The 26,261-nt window shown below is 39.5% G+C and overlaps 2 protein-coding genes across 2 annotated transcripts in view; one reads left to right on the forward strand and one right to left on the reverse strand.

The window, feature by feature from the left end:
* LOC124156632 (calcium/calmodulin-dependent protein kinase kinase 2-like) overlaps positions 1-26,261 on the reverse strand; it is a 245,208-nt gene that overhangs the window by 196,111 nt on the left and 22,836 nt on the right. The window lies entirely within an intron of this gene.
* LOC124155302 lies at positions 12,412-13,371 on the forward strand. The gene has a single exon (XM_046529018.1). It carries the CDS (start codon positions 12,412-12,414, stop codon positions 13,369-13,371), a length of 960 nt encoding a protein of 319 aa, XP_046384974.1.

Raw genomic sequence — 26,261 nt, forward strand, 5'->3', positions numbered from 1 at the left:
GAGAAAGGGGGGGGGGGAACTTCGGAGTACCCATTATTGGATGCAATTAGTTTGATTGTGTTTAGCTCCTTCATCCTGTTGTAATTCGACAATGGAATCAATCATAATCTGTGAAGCATACAATGTATTGCTGATAGTTTGTGAGAGAAGTGGTGTCTTGAATTTCGGTGTATTATTTGGTGGAGGGGGTAAGGGAAGGGAAGGTAGGTTTGGGAAGTACGTCGCTGATGGGTCACTGCACGGTGGGTCACTTATTTACACAGATAGAGGGAAAGATGATGACACGAAATGGCGTAGAATCCCCTATCTCGGTCGTATATCCAACAAAACTGGAAAATTACTACCTAAAGATCAAGTGAAGGCTGCCTTCTACAGTAGAAATGCACTGGGCAAACTGTTGGGCAGTGCCAAGGACAAAATTAGTGCCGGAGAACACAGCGGAGTATATAAACTCCGTTGCAATGACTGCAATTCCTGTTACATAGGACAAACTGGACGGAATTTCAACATCCGGGCCAAGGAACATCGTTCATGTTTTATTAACAACAAAGAAACCTCACACTTTGCCAAACACCTCTTGGATTCCGACCACACAAGCGATTTCGAACCGATAATCCTACATAAAGAAAACAACGGCCCAAGGCTTGACGCACTCGAGCAGTTGGAAATTTTAGTGGGCCAAACCTCACCCAACATAACATTAGTTAACGAGCAGTTGTGTTCTCACCATTCACCACTTTTCAATGTTTTTTCTGAGAAACCATTACGGATGACACTCACCACTCCATAACACCCCTCCCGGTATTTCGTCATCATACACCAACCCTCGGCTACACCGTGCAGTGACCCATCAGCGACGTACTTCCCAAACCTACCTTCCCTTCCCTTACCCCCTCCACCAAATAATACACCGAAATTCAAGACACCACTTCTCTCACAAACTATCAGCAATACATTGTATGCTTCACAGATTATGATTGATTCCATTGTCGAATTACAACAGGATGAAGGAGCTAAACACAATCAAACTAATTGCATCCAATAATGGGTACTCCGAAGTTCCCCCCCCCTTTCTCCACCTCCACTCTACCTCCCCTCTAACGCTTTCAAGGGTATAAATTCTGTGTACTGATACTTGTAATTGCCAGATGATGATACGCTGTATCGAAACCGGTCGCAATATATTTTATTTTGTGAAACAGCTAAGTGTTTTCTTAACCTTTGTGCATCATGAAGGAGTTTCACCATGTTACGCCAACCACCATCGCAAGTATTTTTTAGTAAATTTATTCAATTTTTATTGACATTTTCACCCATATACTGTTGATATAGTAGGTTTCAATTGAATGAAGGCATGCTAGCGTTATTTATTGTGGAAAGGTTTCAATTTGTCAAAATAAGAAGTCCAAACAGAGTTTGTCGACAGCGTTTATTCATTTTACTCTCCTAAAGAATCCTATTAGCTCATATCAATTCAGATGGTTCAAAAGCGAGTCCATATCACTAACACAGAAACACATAAAAAGAAAAAAATAAAACTCGGAGCGTTCGAAACAGAAGCCAATGCATAATATGTATACTCAAAGGGGCTGCATCCCTAAGCATCCCCGGATCCGGCTTCGCCGGCCAGGAAGGAAGGGTACCACCGCGGCCGGATTCGCCGGCTAGGGGGCAGGGAAACGAACACTCGGCTTCGCCGGCACGCTCCTCCTCGGAGCGGCTTTGCCGTTCCTCGAAGCTCTGTCGCCGGGGCCGGCCTAGGCGGTCAGGAGGGGGGAGGGGGAGGGTGGCGCCCCGCCTCTTCGCGGCCGTACTCCTCGGAAAGGCTTCGCTGTTCCTCGCCCTTTACCAAGGGTGGCATGTGCCCCAAAGTGGACTTTTCCGCCATTTTCTATTTGGGGAAGGGGTTATAGGATGATATCGGGGGTTTTCATAATTTTTTCCTCGTTAATTCATCTACTTACGAAATTTAATGGAATTTAAATTATGCTCGTGGATGTATAGGTGGAGAGAGGTATTTAAGTTTTGGGAGAAAAGAAGCAGGGGAGGGAGAAAATACCTTGCAGGTTTTGCATCTGGAACGGTTATCTACGAGGTGCGAAGGGGATGGTGGTGACTGGCTGGGATTTTTGAAGAGTGGCCTTGAAAATAGTGCCTAGATATGGTGGTCTTTTGTAAGTGATCCATGGAGCAGTAGGGATAATCTGGGAGGTGGACTTGTGATTGGAGAGAATGGGGTGCAAGTCTTTCAGGATATCATTTAGGGCATGAGCGCCAGGAAAGTAGGTGCTGAGCCGAGAAGGGGAGCAGTTTTTTATCCGAGTGGAGTTCATTCGGAATAAATGGTTTTTTTCGTATTTTATTAATTCAGTTTTTCGGAGTGCCCGCGTCGAGGAAGAGAGGCGTGTAGTTTGGAGAGGAACTTCTGAAGGTCTTCGGGGTTATTGCAGATCTTATGTCTATGGACGGAGAGAGAATAAGGGATGGAACGCCAGGTGTATGGTGGATGGCAGCTATGATGGTGGAGGTATTGCTGCTTGTTAGTGGCTTTGATGTGAACCGTATGTTTTGTATTGCTCATTTTGATTATACGGCGACAAGTTAAAACTAATTTTAGTTTTAAGGTTTTCGCAGCGATTAGATGCACTATTATCCATTGTTGTCAAGGTATTTAAAAAAGTAAATAAAAATATAATAAAAGTCAACTTCTTTAAAACATCGACTATAAAAAAGAAAGATGAAAAGTGGAATATTGTTATTAAATTTTCGAAATATATCTCTTCCACACATGGCTTAAATTATATCCATCATCTTGACAACAATGGACCAGTTTTTCCAACGGTACGATAGATGTTTATATTTTCATTCTCCTGACGACGCTCCCAGTAAGTGGAATGAAACGTTGAGACAAATATTAAGCACGCAGACGTACACCCGAAAATGGATTATAATAGTGCAAGTTAAAACTAATTTTATTTTCAGCAAGCATAGGCATGAGAAAAATATTTTTATCATCATAATGGCGTTAGCCATTATGATGATAAAAATATTTTTAGCATCATAATAGCATAAGCATATTTTTAGCACCATAGATAAAAATATTTTTAGCATCATAATGGCGTTTCTATTAAGCAGTGTCATTTCGAAAGCTGAGTTATGAAGACTACACTAGCGACCCTCGTCAAAAATATACCAAAAAAATTTAAGGGGGGCAATAGCATTGCCCTTTTTCGAAGAAACGACATTTGTAGGTGGTCCTCTTGTTATGATGCCGTTAGGGGAAAGGAAGATTTTGGGAAGTGGGGAGCACAGGACAGAGTTGGCGTAATTGTTGGTTTTATATAATTGACTTTTATTTTATACTATACTAGCTGACCCGGCGAACTTCGTACCGCCTAACAATCAATGAACTTACAGTTTACTTACACCATTTATAAATCAAGAGCGGCTGTATCGTTTTTAATCACGTTTAATTTATTATAATAAAATAAGGATACAAATTATATAAAAATACGTAAATGAGTACCAAAATTGCTTGTCAGAAAGACATTTTCTTTATTGAATCTACAGAGGGTGAATCGGAGCACGTTTACGCGGATTTTTTTCAACAAATTTTCTTACGTTTTAGCTTAAGAAATTTTGGGCATTATGGTTTAATAAAGCAGTTCATGAAATAAAAATGATACGCATTCAGTTGTTGGCTATTTGCGTTATTAGCTGTAAAAAATGTTTTTAGGTCCAAGTCTGTTGCATACACTTGGCCCATTCAGGGGGCAGGTTGACACGACCCCAGACCGACGCTTGACTGATGCTCAAAATCATGCAAGAAAAGCCCCTATGAAGCAGCAGTCGCATTAAATGACTTAAGGTGCGCCAGTTTTAGTATCTCTGTTTGGAAAAAATGCACTGCGTAAACGTACTGCATGCGTAAACGCACCACGGTGAGCCCTACACATTCGGGTTTAATGTCTTGCGTCAAGCACCTTCTGAGAAACAACAGTTTTTGTTTTGTTATCAGGCGCAAGATGAAGCGGATTAAGCTAAATAAATATAGCGAAGCAAAGCAGTGACGCAGCGACCCCCCCCCCAAGAGCTTAGAGAATTTTTTTATGAAAGATTTTGTTATTAATATTAGGGGGACGGATGACTAACAAACAAAACATATTTAACTATTCACACAGCCACAAAACCCACTATTTTGAACCATTTATCTTAAAAAATGTCTGGGGGAAGTGCCCCCACACTTCCCGCTTACCTTAGCGAGTTTTCTATACCCTACAGACCCGTGGTATTAGCTGCGCCCAAAACCCCCTATCCTAGCTACGCACTTGAAGCGAAGGAAGAAATACAGAGGATGGTTTATCGACTCGTGAACATAGCACGCTAAATTGACCATGAGAAAATCATGGGTTTTCATTAGCACATAAGCACAAACAACACAAAAACTGAAAGAATGACCATGCAATTTTTTAATCTTTATCACGAATGCAACACGAATTGTAAATTGAATACGTTTAATCTCATAAAGGGCATATGAGTTGAGATCATGGAATCTACGGAATGAGTACTTCCTAACCTTTGAATTTTCCTTTGAATAAAGTTGCGTGAATCACATTCATCACCAATTTTTTTAATGATCAAACACGTTCCGTTGGATAGTTATGGTTGGTTTAGGCTTCGAAAGATCATGAGCACAGAAACTACATTTTTCTGTAAATCGTGCCTTGGTAAGCCAGGTACGTCCAAGGACTTAAAATATTCAGATAGATAGTTGGTGATTTCGTCTTTGTTTGTTACACATTTAAAAGATTCGAATCCATGCAGAGTACGAACTATTTGAATTTACCTCGTTTTAGTCATCCACATCTTCGTTCTTGCTCGCTAAATCAACCATCTTTGATTCTTTTGGTGATCAATCATATTCTGGAACTCTTTGTTGATGAGCTCACTGAAACTAATTTGCAATCATTCCAAAGAAATGAGTTAAAACTACTCGATTCCTTGACAGGAACACGGACATTACCGTTTGTCAACAATTGCTTGGAGATTTGTTTACAAACACGGTAGTGAAGTGTCAACTCGAGCTGGGCCACGGCTGGGCTTACAATCAGCTCGAATTAAATTTTAAAAATGTAATTTCAATTTAATTAATATTTTGAATATATTTAGTAATTAAAATGTTATATTGTTACAAAATGCAGTTATTAAAGTGGTAAAAACCAAACAAATTATTTAATTTGTAGTTTTGACCGACTTATCAATTGTTGTGTTACTATAACTCCTAAAAGCATGTCCATAGGAAAGAGATGAATTTTTTGTGTGAAATTATCCTTTTTTTAATGGCCTATATGTTAACCCCGCCTGAGACGAATCCAAAGAACCAAATCTCATTGAAATCGGTTCAGCCGTTCTCGAGTTATAAGTGTTCTAACTAACACGATTTTCGACTTTCTTTTATATATATAGATTTTAATTGAAATAATATTTCGGAATGGTCCTTTTACTGTGTAGGTACTTTTTAAGTTAACTCACTTTGGAGTAATGTGAATTACAATTGTTCGACAGATATGGCGATTTATATTCCTTTTGTGCTCTTCATTTTCATCTGCAAGCATATTGCTACTGGCCGCGAGCCTTAAAGCCATGTGCTCTCGCAAGAATAGTTTTCATTTTTAATTTGGAAGTTGATTCAGTAATAAGCAATAGAAATATTAACATTTTAGCGTACTCCAACCCTTGCTAGTGTAGTCGTCATATTTCCGCGTTAGAAATGACACTGCCTCAATACCTAAACGCCATAATGACGATAAAGAATTTTCTCTTGCCTATGCCAGCTGAAAATAAAATTATTTTTTAACTTGTCGCCGTATGATCAAAATGACACTAAAAATGTACTGACATGAGGCTCAAACCCAGGCCTCCGAGGTGAGTGTCAAAGACGCTATCCACTGCATCAACTGACCGATGTGTAAGATGGTTCGCTATTTTGGAATTATAAAAGACTTGTTAAAAGTACCGCGTGAAAATTAATTAATTACAACCAAACTAAGGGCCATTCAATGGAACCACAACCAGTTCAGAGATGTGTTCGCCATTTCGAATGCCATAAAAAATACGGTATTGAAAAAGGCGGAGCAAGGTACACGGTGTCCCAATGTCAGTGATAATAAACGTGTTGGTTGCAAATGTGAAGCCTCAATACCGTAAACGAAGTCCACATTAAGTGATAATTGCTGATGAAGAGTTTCTTAGACCCATAACCATACTTGTGCGTGGAGGCGTGTTCACCATAGTTTCTTCTTACTTCCTGTTTTTTGTTTTACCTGCATTGGCGTGTTCTTCACCCGTCTCTTACGATATCAATTGAATGAATTAAGTAAAATTTAAGCAACATTACTTTATCGCGGTGATTTATCGTCACCAGTATCAAGGTAGATGAGTGATTATTAAAATTACCTATTCATTGAATGAGTGTCAGATGGAACTTTTCCACCGCATTGACGAAGATTCGTCTCTAAGGAGTGGTGTGGCATGTGTTCTGATTCTCTACAAGCTTTTCTCTTGCACTAACAAGTTGTGCTCGGTCGCTTCAAGTGAGCATCTTCTTGACGGTACTTAATACTCGAAATATGGATAGCCATCCGAAGGAGCTCCACGTGCTCTGCAGCGGCTGGTGTGCGCGGAGTAGACTGCAACGGAAGACTCATGGCGTGTAAAGCAGTCACGGCTCATGTACGTATGCCTCCGTAACCACCACTCAATCAAGACTGCGAGTTAAAAACAATATTGCTGTTCAAATTCGTCTCAAGCAGCTCGTAATGGCGAAAGCGTAGATTCACGTTTGATGTGTATTTTTTTGGCAATTCCAGTAGAGAGTCTTAAGGAGAACTTTTTTCCACCTCGAAGCAGTCGACGATGCTTTCAACTTTAAAATACATTGCTTGGACGGCGAGAGGAAGTTCTTTCAGAAAGAAACTAAAGGAAAGCCAGATTTTAATTGTTTCAATTATTTAGTCATACTGTGCACGATTTTCCCGCACAATGTGCAATTTTTTGACTCAGAAACCCCGAAGTCACTCCCCATTCTGCAAAAAAGAATCAATAAATCGCACTTTGAAAATTATAATAAACACAACGTCTTCAGACCTCAATAATGTACCTATGTAATTAAGGCCTTCATATTACTTTATATATTCCGGACTGAGTCCTAATTACATTTTGGGGTCCATTCTCCCGAGATATTTAGTACTCTAAAGATGTGCTCTTGTTTAGCTTTTATCATAATCGTCACAGTGGTCATTGTCATTGCGATCGTTGTCAATTAAAACTACTGTGTCGGAATTCCTGGACTCACACCTGCATTATCACTTCCAAAAGAAATTCACCATCCAAAACCTATTTCTCGTTGGTTTTAACTGGGGAAAGAGCAATGGTGCACCTTCTTCAGTTTGCTTTTGGCTTTCCCTCAAATACTCCATTCCCTCTGTGATGCACATCACTCCTGCACTGCGATGGCCTTCAGGCCTAGCCTGACAACCTTTTCAATGGCTGATCCACACAGCTTCAGCTTCTTTCTCCACAGTTTTTAAATCAAGGGCCGCGGAACATTCCCCTCGTGATTCAACTTTTTCGAAAAGCAAGCAACGGGGTAGTGAATACATTCTTGGATTTTATTCTACGAAAAAAATACGAATGAAAATGAATGAAGAATGTGATTAATTTTTTGTGACCACCTCTAGATTTCGTGGATTCCACGTATCACAACTTTGATCAATTACAAGCCTTTGTAATGAGTCCCTACTCCATTCTAACACAGCTTCCCAAGGTTTAGGGGAAAACGTTGATCTTTTTGACTGTCAGGCTAAAGGAACTAAGGTGCTCTTCATTTTTCTATTTCTTCCTATGATTTTAAGCATGAAGGCATTTCCATATCTTCCCCTACTGAAATTGAATAAGTACACAAAATATGTGGAGTCCAACGTACTCATCTGCTCAAAGAAAAGAGAATGGAGAAAAACAAACGGACTTTCATAGCATTTGTCAATTTAGAGAAGGCATTTGATTACGTGAAATTGAACTCGATGCTCAGAATTCTGAAAGAAACCGGAGTGCTCTACAGTGATAGTGGAGTAGTTCATAGTTTGTATAAAAACCAAGTACATGCAATCAAATTTGGACCCAAGAGTGCAGTCGCAAGAATAGGAAAAGGGGTGAGACAAGGGTGTGCACTTTCCCCCACAATATTTTATGTTTGCATCGAGAAAGCCATGTATGGAAATCTAGGAGAAAGCTTTTGGTGTCAATATCCAAGGAGAAAAAATACTATGATGCGATTTGTGATGACATAGCAATCATAGCCGAGACAGAGAAGGATTTTAATAAGATTTTGAGAAATACGGAAAGGACAATGACAAGATATCAGCTGAAAATCAGCAAAAAGAAGAGGAAGATATTAGTATGCAGCAAAATAAAGGATGCTAAGACAAACGCCAACCTAGGAAAGAATAAGCTTGAAGAAGTGAATGAGTTTTCTTATCTGCGAAGCGGAATTACCAACGATGGACGAAGCAAGAAAGAAATAGTAAGTAGAATGGCAATATTAGGACATAGAAAGCAGGCGAAGAGGGCTTTAAACAAAAAGAAGAATCTTCTTACAGCTGAGAATTCAAGCACAGAAACAATTCATCAGATGCTACATATGGAGTTAAGCGAGGCTTGGACGCTGACAGCAGCAGAGATGTCGAGAGTGGAAACGTTCGAAATGTGGTGCTACCGAAGAATGATGAATATGAAATGGATTGACCGCGTGAGGAACGAGGAAGTTTTAAAAAGAGTAAGGGAAAAAAGAAGTCTCCTACAAGCCCTAAGCAGAAGACGGGACAACTTCTTTGGCCACATTATGAGGTGTGATGGCCTGATGAATACAAGCGTAGGTGGAAGGGAAGAAGGGTTAAAGAAAGCCTTGCTATTCACCGGGAACAGCTCAAATTCTTCATCAAGCGTAAGGGACGGTCCCGACTGAGTTGCATAGGACAGGTTATAAAGGATGTAAAAGAGAAGAGATGCGTGGCTATGAAGAGGCTATCGGATAGGAGAGGGAATGGAGAGCTGCGTCAAACCAATCTTAGTGTTGTTGACTAATGATGATGATGTTGAAAATACTAAGGCGTCAAACTATGTAAATGTGCATCCAAGCCCCTCTTTCTTGTCAACTAGCGTGATATTTATAAGTGTTTCAGTTAGTTTTACTTCACAGAATCATGAAAAATTATAGATATTTCAAATGAATTCACAATAGTAAATATTCTAGGCTATGACTTACTAATAACTCCAATATAAATTAGGAAAAGGTAACTTTCTGTTAATGTAATTATTATTCTTTAATGAAGTCGATGGCGCAAATGGGACAGTAAAAGTGTTAAAAGAGCAGAACAGGACGTCTATTATCAATATAGACGGATTTGGGATGCGTTCCACCTCTCGTGAATCATTAATTAACAGTGTGATCAGTGATGAAGGTGCGTCGCTTCGTGCTCCCGTCCTCACGAGGAATCACGCCCCTTACTTTAACTCCGTCATAATTCCGCACATTTTAAGTGTTTTTAAGCGTTGGAACAGCACTATGGTCGCTCGTTCAATTTAGCTATAAAAACGGCCGTTCATTAAAAAAATATGCAATCCGCGCTAGATTATTCAGTGATGGGCGCATTTAATAGCCTGAAAAGTTCTGTACACTTTATCTTGCAAGATAAGGCATTGACGAATCCAGCGCTTGGGCTACAGGCCCATCTGGCGGTGCGTGGGAAGTTCATGATTTAACAAAAAAATGGTTATTGGTCCCAAGTCTATTTTAAATTTGTCTGACAACAGTGTTGCCCGCAGGCATGTGTCTTGTTACTTGTGAGTAGTGAAATCTTTGTGGTGTAAACGCTTTGTAAGACTTCATAGCTCCCGCATGCATGCCTGTAGAATGGTATTGCAAATTCGACTTTTTTACGACTCCTGAAATGCAGGAAGTCGCTTGAACTTGATTTTCGATTGCAATATCTCGCATTAGAGCCTCACATTTCAGGGAATATGAATGTAGTGCCGTGGGAATGTCAGAAAAGGAAACGTTTTGCGTTTGATATCTGGCCGAGAGAATGGGAGACGAGAGGTAAGAATGAGCATGTACGACACATTGGATCTTGTTGTAGAAGATTTGGTAGAGCTACTGATCTACATCGACGTACTGCCTCGCAAGCCGCCTCGATATGCGTGCGACGGGGGCTAACCAGCCGTTTACGAATAAAAATCACTCAAGGGTATCTACTAGAGATGGGTTAAACAGCTCATTTCGATGAACCGTTCACTTTCATCCTGTTCAGTAAAAAGAACGTTTCAAAATATCTGTTCTTGGCGAACAGTCAGGATCATCAGGTAGAAAATTGTGTTTATCGGGCGTTTAGAGCATATGCTAGCTTAATGTCGTATCATATGGTTTGTGCAGCGTGTTATAGTAATTTCAAGCATATTCTGTCCCAGGCCTTTACTTGGTTATCCGTGTGCAGGGAAATATCTGCTGTTCACTGGTAGAAGAAGCCAGAATCAATATAAATAAATCTTATCTATATTTTAAGCGTCTTAGGGGAGGGTGGGACGTGCCAACGCGCCCCCCGCTAAATCCGCCTATGACTCAGCGTCTGATGCTAATCGCGTATTTAGCTCCAGAAAAGTTTTTAAATGCTCCTCTTTAAGAGCATCTTAGACTTACATATTCAGCTAACTGTTCCTAATAAGTATTTTGCGTATAAACACCAATTGTGAATCTATCTTTTAGAATACTCGGTAAGATATCGATTTTTTCTCCTCTTAGAGCTTGTGTCAGGTATCTATCCACTTTAAAGACGTGATTAACTGACAATAATAGCATGCGTAAGACGGTGAGAAATAATCAGTGTCATTGCCACTTTTGGTATAATGTAAAAAAATAGTAATATATGCTGCAGCCATGGAATTCTCTAACATATTTAAATATTAAACGTGGAAAACAAAGGAAGAGTTAACGCTTTGAGGTGTGCAATTATGCGAAGCGGGCACAATGGGATACATAAAATGTCGCGACATGAAAAACCTAATGTCTAACCTTAGATGGAGAATAGAATGAGGTGTACCAGGTGTAGAATGTTAATGTAGAATGAGGTGTAGCAGGCACCCTCTATTTTTTCACAAGAGGAATTGATTGCTATAGCAAGCTTAAGCTCAGTGACGCGTATGTTGGCCGCAAGAATGAGCTCAAAGAGAAGTGAAATATATTCCTCTGAGAATTGAATCGAATGTAGGTAACTGTCATTCAAACTTTTTCTCCTTGTTGGCACTCCTTTTGCATTTTTTTATAGTTTTGGAATTATATTTTTTGAGTTTTATTTTAATCTATTTAGCACTAGCATACCCTAATGTAATAGCCATTGTAATCACGAAATGTTTAGGCTTGCCTCGTTTGAAGCACTTATTCTATGAGCAAAGAAAGTCTTCAATCGAAGTAAAATCAATTCGATCAACAATCGCAGTGACGGGACGATCGACTCTAATAGCTGGAAGATCAAATGCCCCTAAAATATGCTCATCACTTTGCATTTTTTGTTGTTTTTTTTAATCATTCATTCTTTTGTGTCTCTATTGATATAATTTGACTGCATTTAATTTTAAGAGTAACTTGGCAATGTATTCCTCTGCAAATATTCAATGAATGACGAGTTGTTGGATGGGACTTTCTAGTCCAAATCTCGCTCAATAAAGACATATTATTAGCATTATAAGTCCTAATATTCCAATTTGTTTCGATGAATTTTATACTTAAAGCGCCTTGAAACGCTCTATAGTATTTGATTTCATTGGGAAACTTCGGCAGGACCTCAATGAAGGTTTCCCCGTTGAGGAATGGATATAGGGGAGTGAGGGGCAAGAGTCCGCATGGGGCAAGATTCCTTTTCCGAAATATTTCTCTAAATACCTGGATAATGCCACTTGCTGTCAATCAGTTTCATTAAAGTGATCCAATTCAGCATAGGGGTGCTTTCAGTGGAAGACAACGAACGACAGAACAAGAGTTTTTCCTATTTTTCAGTTTTACGCCTCGTTTATCTAATTTGTACGGCCACGTAATTTTTATATGTGCTTTGGACATTTATTTAATTGCTACGTTGGTCAAGCATTCCTCTATATGCATTCTTTGCCTAAAAAATTCATGCAGTTAGCAGATTCGCAGCCCACTATGTGGTGGTGTTATGGCGTATTAGGTGTAGCAAGTGCTGTTGGGGGAAGAGTCCTAGGCGCTGACTCCTGTCCCACAGGCGCTGACTCCTCCCGTCGGTCGCTCGCAGTCGAGACGGACGGTCGTGTGTACCGCTCTCCTCAGGCATAGAGTGTATAATGCCGAGCAACTGCTCTAAGTGTGGTCTCTCTGTTAAGCGCGGCGTAGGTATTTCCTGTGGTACATGCTCCGACTTATATCATCCGGCCTGCCAATCAGTCTACCAAGAAGATCTGAGGACTCTGGAGGACCTCCAGAAGGTTTGGAGTTGTCGGAAGTGCCAGGATATGATCCGGTCAACACGTGGTGATGATACTCCAATTAGGACCCTATCAACTGTAACACCTAACACACCAGAGATGTCAGCTCCGGAGCTCCGATCCCTGTTCGCAGTGATCAATGAGAAGCTGGATGCTCTGATTGCAGACCAAACTGCACTCTCTCATAAAGTAAGTGAAAACAGTGACATGCTAAGTGGTCTTACAGTGAAGCTACATGCCATCGAGAAAGAATTATCAAATGTCACTGGTTTAGTAAACGAACTTCAAGAAAAAGTGTTTGACCTTGAGGTTAAGTTGAACAGAAACGAACAAGAGAGACTGAAAAATTCGGTAGAGATAAGAGGGGTGCCGCTGACCACTGACGAAGACCTCCAAAGTATTGTCCTAAAAATAAGCACTGCCCTTAATGTGAATATGTCAGCTGAGGATATAGATGGCGTGTTTCGGCCAAGGCCAAGACAAGCTAGCTCAATTAACTCTCGTCCACCTCCAATCATTGTTCGGTTTCTCAGACTGAATAAAAGAGACGAACTGATAACCAAACGTCGGGTTCGGAAAGAACTTAATGTTGATGATATTGGCCTAGCGTCTAATCTTCCTCTTCCCCAACAAACAATCTATATCGACGAGGCCCTCACCCCATTCAATAGAAAACTCTTCGCCATAGCTAGAGACCTCAAAAAGAAGGGAAAAGTGAAATTTGTGTGGGTGAGAAATGGAAATATCCTGGTTAGACAGTCGGAGGGAGCTCCCGTAGTAGTCATATCCACACAAAAAGACCTTGATCGTTTTTTATAGAGAACAGATTATTCCCTCCTCTCACGGATCCTCCTGCAAGTGAAATCCACATGATCAGTCGTGAGCACAGGAGACCAAAAGGGACTACTGTGAAAACGCCATAAGAAAACGTGCAGATTCAAGAACAATGTGGAAAACTGTTCGCAATCTCGGTGTGATATCATCAAAAAATAGAGCTCCTATAAATATAAACTTAGACATCCTCAACAATTATTACTCATCGGGAGACATTCGTCACGAAAACGTTACTTATGTTACTCCACCCATAGAGAATAACGCCCCGAATGACCCTAAGAGAAACCAGTTCTATTTCTCTCACGTATCTATCTCCTCAGTTATGAAAGCATGTACAGCTATCACAACTAATACTAAAGGCTACGATGAACTAAATATTGTAATAATAAAGAATGCCCTCCCGGCTATTCTTCCTGCTCTTTTAAACATCTTTGATTCATCCCTCCAAACCGCACAATATCCCTGCATTTGGAAGCATTCTCTAATTCATCCAATCCCGAAGTGCTCTGACCCCTCTAATCCATCTGATTATAGACCAATAGGTATCCTATGTACTTTTGCCAAGATATGTGAGCGTGTGGTCTACGAACAACTGAATAAATATATTATTGAAAATGATATACTAATTAATTACCAATCTGGCTTTCGAACTGGATTCAGCACTCTAACTGCCTTGTTAAATATCACTGAGGATATCAGAGGAGCAATGGACAGGCGCGAGGTCACAATACTGGTACTATTTGACCTATCTAAAGCCTTCGACATGGTAAACCACGAAATACTACTCTGTAAGCTTATTAAGTACAATCTCTCTTCGAGTACTGTAAAATGGTTTCGGTCTTACTTAAGCAACCGTACTCAATCAGTCATCGGAACAAACAACACCAGATCCAACTGGACATATTACCGCAGAGGGGTAATCCAAGGTTCAGTCTTAAGCCCCCTGCTATTTTCCTTGTTTATAAATGACCTTCCTGAGGTTCTAATGCATTGTAAATACCATCTCTACGCGGATGACTTCCAGATTCATTGTCATACGGCAGTATTAGATCTATCTTCCACCATAACATTAATCAATAATGATATCCAAAGAATAGCTTCCTGGATGAGGAAAAACCAACTGCAACTCAATGAAAAAAAAACTAAAGCTATTATATTTGGTCCTAGACATCTTATTACTCAAATTGATGAATCCGCTCTTGGAAAAATTCAATTAGAAAATCGTGTAATACCGTACGAAGAAACGGTTAAAAACCTTGGTATAATATTTGATAAGGAACTCAAGTGGAAAAAACAAGTCCATGTTACAAAACAGAAATGTCTGAGCATACTACATCAATTGTATAGAACCAAGAACATAGTTCCGCCCAAAATTCGAACCACCTTGGCTTGGTTTAATTTTTCCTCACCTTGACTACTGCTCCTCTCTGTTTACTAATCTCTGCGAAGAACGTAACAACAAATTGCAACAATGAACTCTTCAATGCGCTACATTTATGACCTAAAAAAATGGGATAGGATATCTGATACTTACGTTCGATTACGTTGGTTGAAACTAAAACAGCGTCGTTTATACCATGTGATCCTGCTTGCCTATAAAATTTTATCCACTCGTAATCCCGTTTACCTAGCTGCTAGATTTACCTGGAAAAAGATCTACATGCAGTACCCACTAGGAATCACTCCGTAGATCTTCACATCCCTCAACATAGCACACTTCACGTAACTAAATCCTTCACAATAATCGCCTCTAGAGTATGGAACTCCCTACCATCCAAAATTAGAAATACTAAATCCATACATGCCTTCAAAACCCAGGTGTACGATATCTTACTAAATAACCCTAAAATGCTGTCTGTCTAAAACTGATTGAAGTAAAATTAAAACGGTGTTTAATCGAATGGCTCTAACATATGGTTGCAGAAAATTGAGTGTAAAATTATGTTAAATTTGAGTGTCATACTAAGTTGTTATTTACTTTTTTTGTTTTTTTTTAAATACTGTTTGTCTGACACTATTGTTATATTAAATTATCGCCTTGATTTCTTGCGATGGTTGGTCAGTTACTCCGCAGTATGATGTTTTCCCTTATGTTGCTGTTGTTTTGCCGTATTGTCTGTGTGCTGACGGCGGTTTACAACGAGTAAATGTTATGTATTTCTTTTCATTTTTTGTTTTTCTTTATGAATATGATGTCACCAAGGAGGGGAAACTAAAGTATCTCCATTTTGGAAACTGTTTCTCCTTTCGTTGGTATTGTTTTTGCCTAATTGTCTGTAAGTTGGCGGCTGTCCGCAACAAGTGTATCTTATGTGTTTCTTTTTATTTTTTTTCTTTTCTTTTGGGAATGTAATATCATGCTTAACATGTGAAAGTTGTGCAATGGTTTTCTCATGGGCCACAGGCCCACGAAATAAACGAATTTATTATTATTATTACTTACTGGGATTGCTTTTTCTATGACTTCATAGTTTCTGCCATAAATATTATATTTACTTTTTTAATAATTGTATCAAAAGAAAATGCAGAAATGCTACATAAAAACTGATTGAAAAGCTTCAGGATAACAGATTTAGGAGGTGGCTACGCTGAGATGGAGCAGTGGAAAATCCATGCGTTCTATTGCAGCTGGTCGAGATATTGATGAATTGTCTCTGCATAAAAGTTTCCAGGTGGTATTTTCAATAGAAAATATATCATTTAATGATTGTAAATTCGGAAAATATTGATATATTCCAGAATTTTAGACGAGATTTATTCGTAGATATGTATCATACTCCCTGTCGTCGTCCAAACCCGTGTACACACATGGGTGAATATTCCCCCAGCCCTTATTTTTCCGAGAAAGCGTTTGAAAAATAAGTTTGCAAATGTAGAACCTCCAGGAGCTCTATTACTAACGATTGATCCGAGGTTCATCAATTCAAACATTTATATTGACTGGGCGAAAAATGTTAAGGAAAATGCAAAACCCTCTTCTGATGATCTAGTCTAGCTCATTTTAGACAACCATAACTCCCATGTTTCCCATCCTGTCATATAATTTTGAGAGACTCACTTCATCCGTATAATGTTTTTAACTTTCCTACATTGCTCACACAACACTCAGCTAGAAGATAAAACATTCTTTGGCCCTCTAAAATGTTTGAGGAAGAAGCAACTGTCGGGAATTGAGCAAAGGGATATTAGACGCGGTATTTACTCACTTGGTCCATACGCGTTTAGTGAGTCTGATTTCCTGCCTTAATTGGTTACGGATAAGTTGGATCCAAATCAAGGAGGATATGAAATGGATAAAAATAGGTAACAAGGAGAGAAAATGAACGTAGAAGGTGGAGAAGCCTTTTTACCCTCAAGCATTTCTCTCTTAACCCCTTATTGCTGTCCTTTTCACCCTTTTCAACCTTCCACCTCTGAGAATACTTAGCCTTCCAGATATCTGAAAGCACTTGTCTCGCTTGAGAGCATCAGTCCATATCCAAAACCATTACAAGAGCAAAATCGGCGTAAAAACTCAAACCGGTCTGAATTCATACGAGTTTATCCGATACCCTGAAACTAAACGTGAAGATATCTAAAAACAGAGATAAGGATCGCAGTACTAATCGGCGGCTTGCGGTCGGAAAACGGCTAAATTCACTTCACCGGAAATACTGATTATGCTTTTGGAGGTTGTGGAAAATGTACTTAAAGCCACCCATTGTCGATTGGATAATGTGTAATGAATGTAAAACACGGATAAAAGACCCTTGCACCAAATATTCTAGAAAGCGAAAGTTCACCTGTGAAAAATGTGATTAGGACTCTTGCCCACTTAAGGGTAAGTTTCCTATTTGTTTTTCTCTTATATTTTGATAAATAACGGCATTTCTTTATTTTTCTGTGGTAATGGAAGATAGGTATTGTAGTAGATGTAACAAAGAATGAATTGTGTAAAAATGAAATTTATTGTTTGAACCAAAATGCATAATTTTTATGATTGTTTGTTAGATGCGTACTCTTAGCCCTCTTTCCCCTACGACACATGTTACTGTGAAGTATTTAATTCTATTGGCTTATCGTTAATATTTAGTTGATGCGGAATTTCCCGTAGTGTGGTGAATAAGGGTAGTTTTCCGTTATTAATACTCGCATTCCTTGTGGAATTCGGTCTTAATTTCCCTCTGCATAGACAAGGCGGGCCGATATTCACGAATATTCATCATAGTACATCTACGAGAACTATCTGTTAAAGGCACTAGGACCTACGTAATACCACGGACGAAATGGGAAATCAAAGTAAATGGCTTTTACATTTTGATGCCATGGTTTTTCTTTTATGATAAGTGATTCCGTGACAATTGCTTTAATTCATTAAGAAAGTTTACATGTGAACATAATAGTGCATATGTGAACAGTAAAAGACCCTCTGGGTTTGGCTTCGAATTCGGGTGAGGGCGGAAATTTTATAGAATGTCCGATCCATGCTCGAGAGCTTGGTGAATTACTCTGTCCGGCGGATGGAAGCCATGGCGCCTTTTCTTAAGAGTAGGCGAACGCCGGCGCTGGGTTTCCCTCCACTCACCCTTCCCTCATTACGCGAATAACCTCTGCCCTGAACCTGTTTCCGAAAGGTGTGTCTTTACGGTTCAAAGACTGCTGCCATCATGGGTCTTCTTCTTGTCCCCGCTGCAAAGCAAAACAGTTACATGGAAATTGAACTTGTTTCCACTGCCTTCATCCTAGTGGGCAAAAACTTTTGAAATATAAAAATCGGACAATTTGGCTTGGAAACCACAGCCTAATAGTTGGAGTGAAAGCTATACATGAGGCAATATTACGTAAAGAAACGACGCGTATAAAAAGATAAGAGTATAATAATAGATGTGTATGCCTGCGGGATGTAAAGTTTGAGACTCCAATCGGGAGCAGTCGTTGCTCAACGTTATTGGCGTGCATTCCTTTCGCTGGTTCTCGAAATGAGTATTGTTTATTTTTTCTTACTTGCTCACGTCGTTCCTGAAATAACCTTTGGCGCATTGGGCGATGAATTTAGTCGAGCGTATAATTTTACGGAGATCTCAATCTCTTTGGCGCCATTAAAACGCTGATAGTGAAAATTTCGCCTCGAAAACTCGTCGCTCGCGAGGGCGCAGGAAACTTGCGAAGAATCTTTAATTATCCTCGCCCCGAAATTTCTCGTCTGAACACAAAAAAAGAACAAATAACTCGTGAAATGAACCGTCTATTGATTTTCCAGCAGCCAGGAATATCGAATTTCCAAGCGCAGTCAGCGCCGAAATGTTGTACCGCTATGAGGGGTCGCCGAGTGTAGCGCTGAATTATTAAAGGCAAGGTTTTGTGGGTCAGCAGGCGCGCATGTATCAACATTTTTTCCTCCGCCTAAGATATCGGAGATATGATTCAGAGGCATGATTATAGGGTTTGGATCGAATTTATGGCGAGAGGCGAGCGAGGACGACTTCGAAACGGAGAGATTTTTCTCTTTTTTTTTTTAAGTGTGCCGCAGGAAACATACGTGATCGCATCGGCAGAAGGAATGATACGAACCGGACCTCTCATACCGAATTCCGAATACGGTGTAGCAAAAGTCAAGTAGAACGTAGGCAAGTGCGTGCGTGCGTTTCGGAGCCATTTTTCGACGATAAAAGTCATTTCAGTTCTCATGCGAAAAATACGAAGCGTGGCTCTCCAGTCCGAATGAACAATCGGTGATTGGTTGTGTGTTGCTTCGTGTGATGTTCACAATTCAACATTTCCAAAGTTGCCGTTGGCTGCAAATGAAGATATTTGCACTCACTCCGATAAACGAATGAACCATGATTTTTGCAAAAATTCCTTGAGTGCTCTTTCATTGTACACTAATTACTGACGGCAATTTCCATTGGACGTAACATACTTAATTTTTTCGTAATTGCATTAGCAAATACGAATTTTAGGTTCAGTAAGGAATCTTGGTTGATGATTCGATGGCGGCTGTGTAAATGTTTTTGCGGCAAACAAACTTATATGAACAAAACTCCGCCATAAGGAACATCAGCTAAATGAATCAAACGTCATCTTGTTGTAATTATGAGTAAATCGGTGATTTAATGGTTAAGTTGAAGTGAAGACACTTCAATTACAATTAAATGTTCTCGGGATACCGCGCGGGTAAGATTATAATGGAGCGCCGACGTTTCGGGTACTGACTCGCTACCCATGCCGTGAGAATGGGTAGCCGACGAGGTAGGAGACGAGTCGGTACCCGAAACGTCGGCGCTCCATTATAATCTTACCCGCGCGGTATCCCGAGAAGATTTTTCAAAAGTTGTTCGCCGGGAAAGTGTTAAATTATATACAATTAAATGCTTTAAGGCATAGATTAAGTGACTATTATTATATAATTAGTCTGTGGTTGAGGTCAGAAAGAGTTATCTTATTTAGTTTTCTTACATCACAGAGTAAAAAGCCCCCTTGTTGTTCCAATTGATTTACTAATATATTTTTACAGAAGAGTAGTTTTTTAGTTTACAGTATTTTTATTGGTAATTTGTTCATGTAGATTAGTTCCTTATTATTGTTGTCAAAGCGTTGTGTAAGTTTCTTTACGGAGCCTGATTGTTTAAATAAAAAAAGAAGCTCAATTGATTCGAAGTTTTGCAGTTGAAACTTTTCTGCTTCCCCGACTGGATAACGAAAATTCCTTGAAATTTTCAATAGGGTGGTTTCCTAATATTTTTTTATTGCCTAAATCGAAAGATTATTTCTTCTGGAGTACGTATTTCACACTTTTAGATTTCTAAATGAAGATATCTACTTTTCGCGATTAAATGAAAAGTGAAAAATTTCATTCGCGCGAAAACGCGACGGCTAAGTTTGAATGCTGGGTAAATCCCGTGTGACGTTATTCTGATTCCCGCTGCCGCAAGTGAGGTGACCTTGGGGCGAGGCTCTGAGCACTGATACGACGCAGGATGCTAACAGGTAGCAGAGTACCCTGCTAGCTGGTAGCGCTTGGCTTAAATAAGGATTATTAATACGCTATCAAACGAAGGAAACTTTCCGGCCTTAGAAAATTTTAATAGGTGATCATTAAGACATATTTCCCTGAGCTCTGTGCCTAATGCATGCATTGGTAACCTCAGAAGATGTAAAACTCCTATCTACTCCTATAGAAACTAGGTCCCTCTCACGTCACGTGGAGTGGCATCGCATGGGCGCCAATCTGGCCTTTTTCAAATGCGGTTAAAATTAACCATTGCCATTCGTCTAAACCGGTGTTTCCAAAGCCAAATAATTTGTATATTATGAATACACCAATGGTGGGTAACGAATCGGAATCAATTCATTTCGTTTTCTTTCATGAAGGAAACTACCCTATTTAAAATTAAGAATTTTTCTTATTTTCCCGCAACAGTCTTTTTTCCTGTTGCGCATTCTTTTGGTTTGAAAGCAGATTATGATCCGCGATATTTTTATCGATGTGAAGTGCGGCCTGCGGATAATAATAAAACATGGCTTACCTCTGTCATTACGTCTTGGTTTGCATGCTTACAACCGCACTTTTGCTACGTGGCGTGCAGCTATATAACTAGGCAAAGCAAATTCGGATAATTATTTATTTCTTTTAGCTCTTTGAAAGTACAATAACAAGTGCTTGAGCGCTTGGAAGAGAGGAACTTCAAGTTATGAATGACCGGAACAGATAATAATAAAGATGGCTCTAAATATTGCATATTTGACGAAAAATTAATCGCTCAAGTCACCAGATGCGAGGACATTGATGCTCATAAATGCTGTAATGATGGATTGACCACCGCTGAAGAAGCCACAGATGCGTAAAAAAATATACCTCTTTTAAGCTCTGGCGTCTTTTTGGAAGTGTGGAAGAGAATATGGAAGCATTAACAAATATTTATTTCCATATAATATTAGTTGAGCAAACTCAATTACCTCCACTGCATAATCATGTAGGTAAATGTATTCGTTTGGTAAACTGAATCTTCTTCATATTTAAGCATTTAAAAAATGTTAATTATTTATAATAATATAACAGATGTTGCCAACGAGATTAAGATGCTGGTCTTATGGCTCTTAAATCCAAATGATCATGATTGCGGCTCACATTCGCTGTAACTGAAGATATATTTAATTCATATTGTAAGCTAAAACCTACGAAAGGAAGAAACTTCTTCTAAATTTTAAGTATTTCAGTTTTCTCTTTAATGCCCATGCTTATGAAATGAGAAAAACAAGGCAACCGTAAGGAGATTTAAGCAATTTTGATTCACATTTTACATACACCCAAAGTTTCTCCTTCGACCAGATTCAGATGCAAAGGTGAGTGGACGTCGACGAGAGAATTTTCTCGTAAATTAGTCCATGCGTTACTAATTGAACTTTAAATAAAATTTGGTTTCCTTTGGTGAACTTGGGTATTGATGCGATCCTAATTCTTGAATGGGTTTTTAATAGCCAAAAATTTTATCTTATGGAAATATTTTGTCCAAATCCTGTTTTATAAAAGAAATGAATATTTTTCAATTTTTAAAATACTATTTTTTCTGACTAATACAAACGTTGATTGGGATACAAGGTCCATTCTCTAACGTTTCTGCCATAGCTATGGTAATTTTAGTACGTTGTATCAGGTTTCAGAAGAGATTTCCTGGCTTTCCACATTCTATTATTAGAGCTGTCATTAAATATATGAAACTTGGCTCGGAATGTGGTCATTTGCCTCTAATATTCCCTTCATCTTCTGGAACGAGACTCATTTTTTTATTTCAGCAGTTAATTATTGACATCTGGCCGTCATTTGTGCTCACATATCGATGCCATAAACGCTGGTGAACCTCACGAAAGTTGTTCTGTTAATGTGATGGCCCTAGAACATCGATTCGTATTCTACGTAAGAATTTGAATGCTCCTTTTACAAGTGTATGCAGTTATTTTTATGAAGTCATTTTGTAGCTAGACTTACATTCGTTTTTTCTCATTTCGATTGCTGTTTACTTCCGCTGCCTCTCACTTCCATCCACTTCCCTTTTCTCTCTCTCTCTCTCTCTCTCCCTCCCTCCCTCTGCGTGCTGTGTAAATATAAAATCCTCTCACCTCGCGTAGAAATCAGAATGAAAGGCGAAAAAAAACGAAATGGGGAAAAGGAGGCTAGAGGCATGATAGCATCTTGCAACAAAAATTTTTGAGGAACCATAGTAATTGGTAGTCTCCTTTCGTTTTGTTTTCGCTAATTGCTACAAAACGGGTTGGCAAAAAGATGGGTGCAGTTCTTCGGTGTGAAGTTGCTTAAAACCTGTCGTTAGACAGAAAGCAGATCGTTAATCTTACCTTATTGCGTTTTAATTGAGTCGAACGCATTTCACATGCATGAGGAACGAAGTGCGGACAAGACTCGCCCATCAGATCAGATGCATCTTTTTTTTGATGCTTGCTTCCGCGTGTTTCTCGCCATTTAATGGCGGTCTGCCGCTCGCGTCGCGGCCCCGAGTCATTAAAAATGGACTTTTACCAGAAGTGACGTAATCGACCAACGAACACTTGACGGAAAGTAATAACCCCCTGATTTTTTGCACTCGGATTTATCGCCGCGGAATAATTGTTACCTCTGATTACGGCCGCATCCAGCACCATCTGTCGACGGGCGCATGAATCTCGGGATCTCAAGCAGGGACAAGTGACGAGCGTCAGGGAAAACTGTAACAGTCTGCAATCGTCGGGAAAATTTAAAACTCTGGTAAAAATGGAATTCTCACAAAAGAAAAGAAAAGAAGGAACTTGGAAGACCTCTGATATTGAGAGTAATTTTGGTCGCGCAGTGGAATCATCATTCAGCCGTGGAGTCGTCAGATGTTATTCTTGCTACTTGGAGCAGCGGAATCACTCATTTGGATCGTAAAAGCGGCGAGAGGTCGCTGTTTCATTGGGGAATCAGTGCGGAGAATAGAGAAATATGAATAGAAGCGCAACTAATACGAACGACCCCCATTTTCACGAACCAAGGCGATGCTGCGAATGCGTGTAATTTACTCAAGTATCTGCATTGGGATGGCAGTTTAACTTATGAAGGGCTATTATGTATTTTCATTGACTTGAGCTTCTTAATTTATTGGTTTCAGAATTTAACATTTTCTGAGTTCTACGAAAATTTTATGAAGGGGGGATAAAATGTTGCCTAGCTAGGTAATATTTTGGTCGGTCTGTGACTTTGGTTGATTGTGAGGGAAAGGTCAGGGAATAGTGAGGGAATTTACAGAGTACCACTTATCCTGCAAACTCCCTTTTCCACTGTAAGTGAGGTTTCTTATTGAGGACTTAGAGCGCTCTCTTTTTCGCCAAGAAGGAAAAGCAAAAGTCTTCGTCGGAAATAAGGGGAAACCACTAGAAGGGGGGGGGGGGGGGTCGTGTTAAGAGTTTCTCGGCCCGCCGCCAACAGCGCTGCGGCAGGAGTTTTCTCTTTCGTAATGGTAGAAATTCCGCCGGTGATGCACAAAACGAGATTATAGGCACAACACGGCCCTTGGCGGCAGGGCAAGAAGGGGCTTAGTTAGGTCGTGCGAGAATCGCAGACACCAACAGACGCAAAAGTATTTTAAGTGAGAGTATTTTCTTAGAAGCAAAATTATTTGCGTTTTCAGATGATTGGTAAGTACTATCTTTTGAATAGCTAGGACGAAGTGAAGGTCGGGAATTGGCGTGAAATTCATTAAGTAAGAAACTTTAGTGGATTAAACGCAAGAGTCACCATTTCTTCTTTTACTGGATGGTATTCCAATACTTCTGCTATTTGTGGACAAAAGCTTACGCCAATTTTAATTTAAAGTAGGCGAGACGGATATCAGTGAATAATAAGAAGTCGTGACATCATAAGGTATAATATTTGATGTATTTGTCATGTTATTGTTTCCATGGTTACATAACGGAATGGAAGACGAAGTCTGTAACGGAGGCCAGATCGAGGGAATGCGAATGCGAATACACTCAGTAGAAGGGTTGGAGGAATTAGTCTTGGTTGTTCGAATCTTTTGAAATTTCCAACTGCTCACTTGAATTTAACTCGCGGCGGTCGTTGCATAATATCAATTTGGAAATCACTGCGGCTCGTGGCTGCTCTAAATATCTTGTGCTTCGCAAAATTACCTTGATCCTCTTAAATGTTCCTTTAAGCACTTAAATGTTCTTTTCTCCTCTGGAACATCGTTTTAGGCGCATTAAACAGAAGTAATATAAATTGCATGAACTATTAAAATTGTTGTAGCGACGAGGTAGCCAAGCGCGTAGATCGAACTGAAGGCCCTTCGATCGTAATCGATCGAAGGGCCTTCAGTTCAAACCCCGGTTGAAGCCTCGGACCACCGCAAGCAAAAGTCCTTGAAAGTTGAGGTTGGCCGGAGCAATGATTTGACCCTCATCACTCTGAATGCGCGGGACTCACGCGTGGTCTGGAGTGAGCTCTGTCGGTGACCACATAACATCCAAACCAACCTTCGGTTTGATACACTCACTAGACGGTTTAAATTATTATCAAATACAAAACTAATAAGCAATTTTCACTCTAAAAACTCAAACAGAGAAGATGCATCTTAAAAGTATCTTCATCTCGTGACTGATTTATTAATTTGCTTGTAAATATTTGTCCTTATTTCTCATGCTCATTTTATTTCTTATTTGTTCTGGTAATCAAAAGTTTCTCCTGAAAATTTGCACAGAGAAAAATAAGACATTAGTATAAATCAGAATAGAAGGACATAAGTCTAAAATTAAAATAAGGAAACATATTTTAAGAGTTGAATGGATTCTGTTATTTGGGAAGCAGAATAACTAGCGATGAAAGAAGTAAAAAATATATTACCAGCAGAATAGCACAGGTGAAGGGAGCATTCCACCAAAAATGACATCTACTGACAGCGGGGAATTTTAACGTAGCAGTAAGGAAACAATTTATCAGAACTTACATTTGCAGTGTACTTCTCTGCGGAAGTTAGGCATGGACAATGACTACTGCGGAGTAATCAAGGGATTTCGAAATGTGGTGCTTCAGAAGAATGATGAGATGACCACTTGGATCGATCAAGTGTTGAAAATGAAGCCGTAAGAGACGGAAGACGGAACAATTTAATCGGTGATATTTCGAGGCGTAATGCCCTGATGAGGGCAATCGCTGGCAGAAAGACTTGGAATGAAAGAGGTGGGGCCGTTAAAAGAAAAGCAGTTGAAAGAGAATTAATGTGTGCAGGTGTGACAAGATTAGCTGATATTTGGAGTGAAAGCAATCTCAGGATTGTTGACCACTCGGCCATTTTAGACGCTATGTATTTTAGAGTTTATAAAGTACATGGAGAGTTCTTTATTTGATTATAAAATTTCCGAAAATTTGGAGCCTGTTTAAAATTTCTTGATGATTTTTTCATAACAAAACCTTTATCCATAGGAATATCATTCCCATATAATTACATAATATACTCCTACATACTATTTCTCCGCGTCTATGGCAAAAATTTTCTTCCGAGTTTAACCTGCGCTAGAAGTATATACGTACGTTTTTAATTAGTACAGAGAAAAATGTCATTCCGAGATTCCGCCTAGTTCTGACTTCTCTGTAGCTTGGGAGATTAACGCATTTGCAGCAAATCTTTTGGCTTTTACCGATCGCGAGTGAAATGAATGACCTCCAGAAATCAAGTAATCCAAGGGCAGTGAAGTGTGTAAACTTCTTTATAAGTTTATTGCGCAATCAGCCAATCTATTAATTTTTTTATGTCTGCACAGTTTTTTCCTCAAGTTAAAATTAAAGTGTCTGCTCCAAATCGAAATATATTTCGAATTCATTCAAAGAATAAATTTACGCACATGGAATGTTTATTTACTCGGCTAAG

This window comes from Ischnura elegans, chromosome 3 (genome assembly GCF_921293095.1).
Source record: "Ischnura elegans chromosome 3, ioIscEleg1.1, whole genome shotgun sequence".
Lineage (NCBI taxonomy): Eukaryota > Metazoa > Arthropoda > Insecta > Odonata > Coenagrionidae > Ischnura > Ischnura elegans.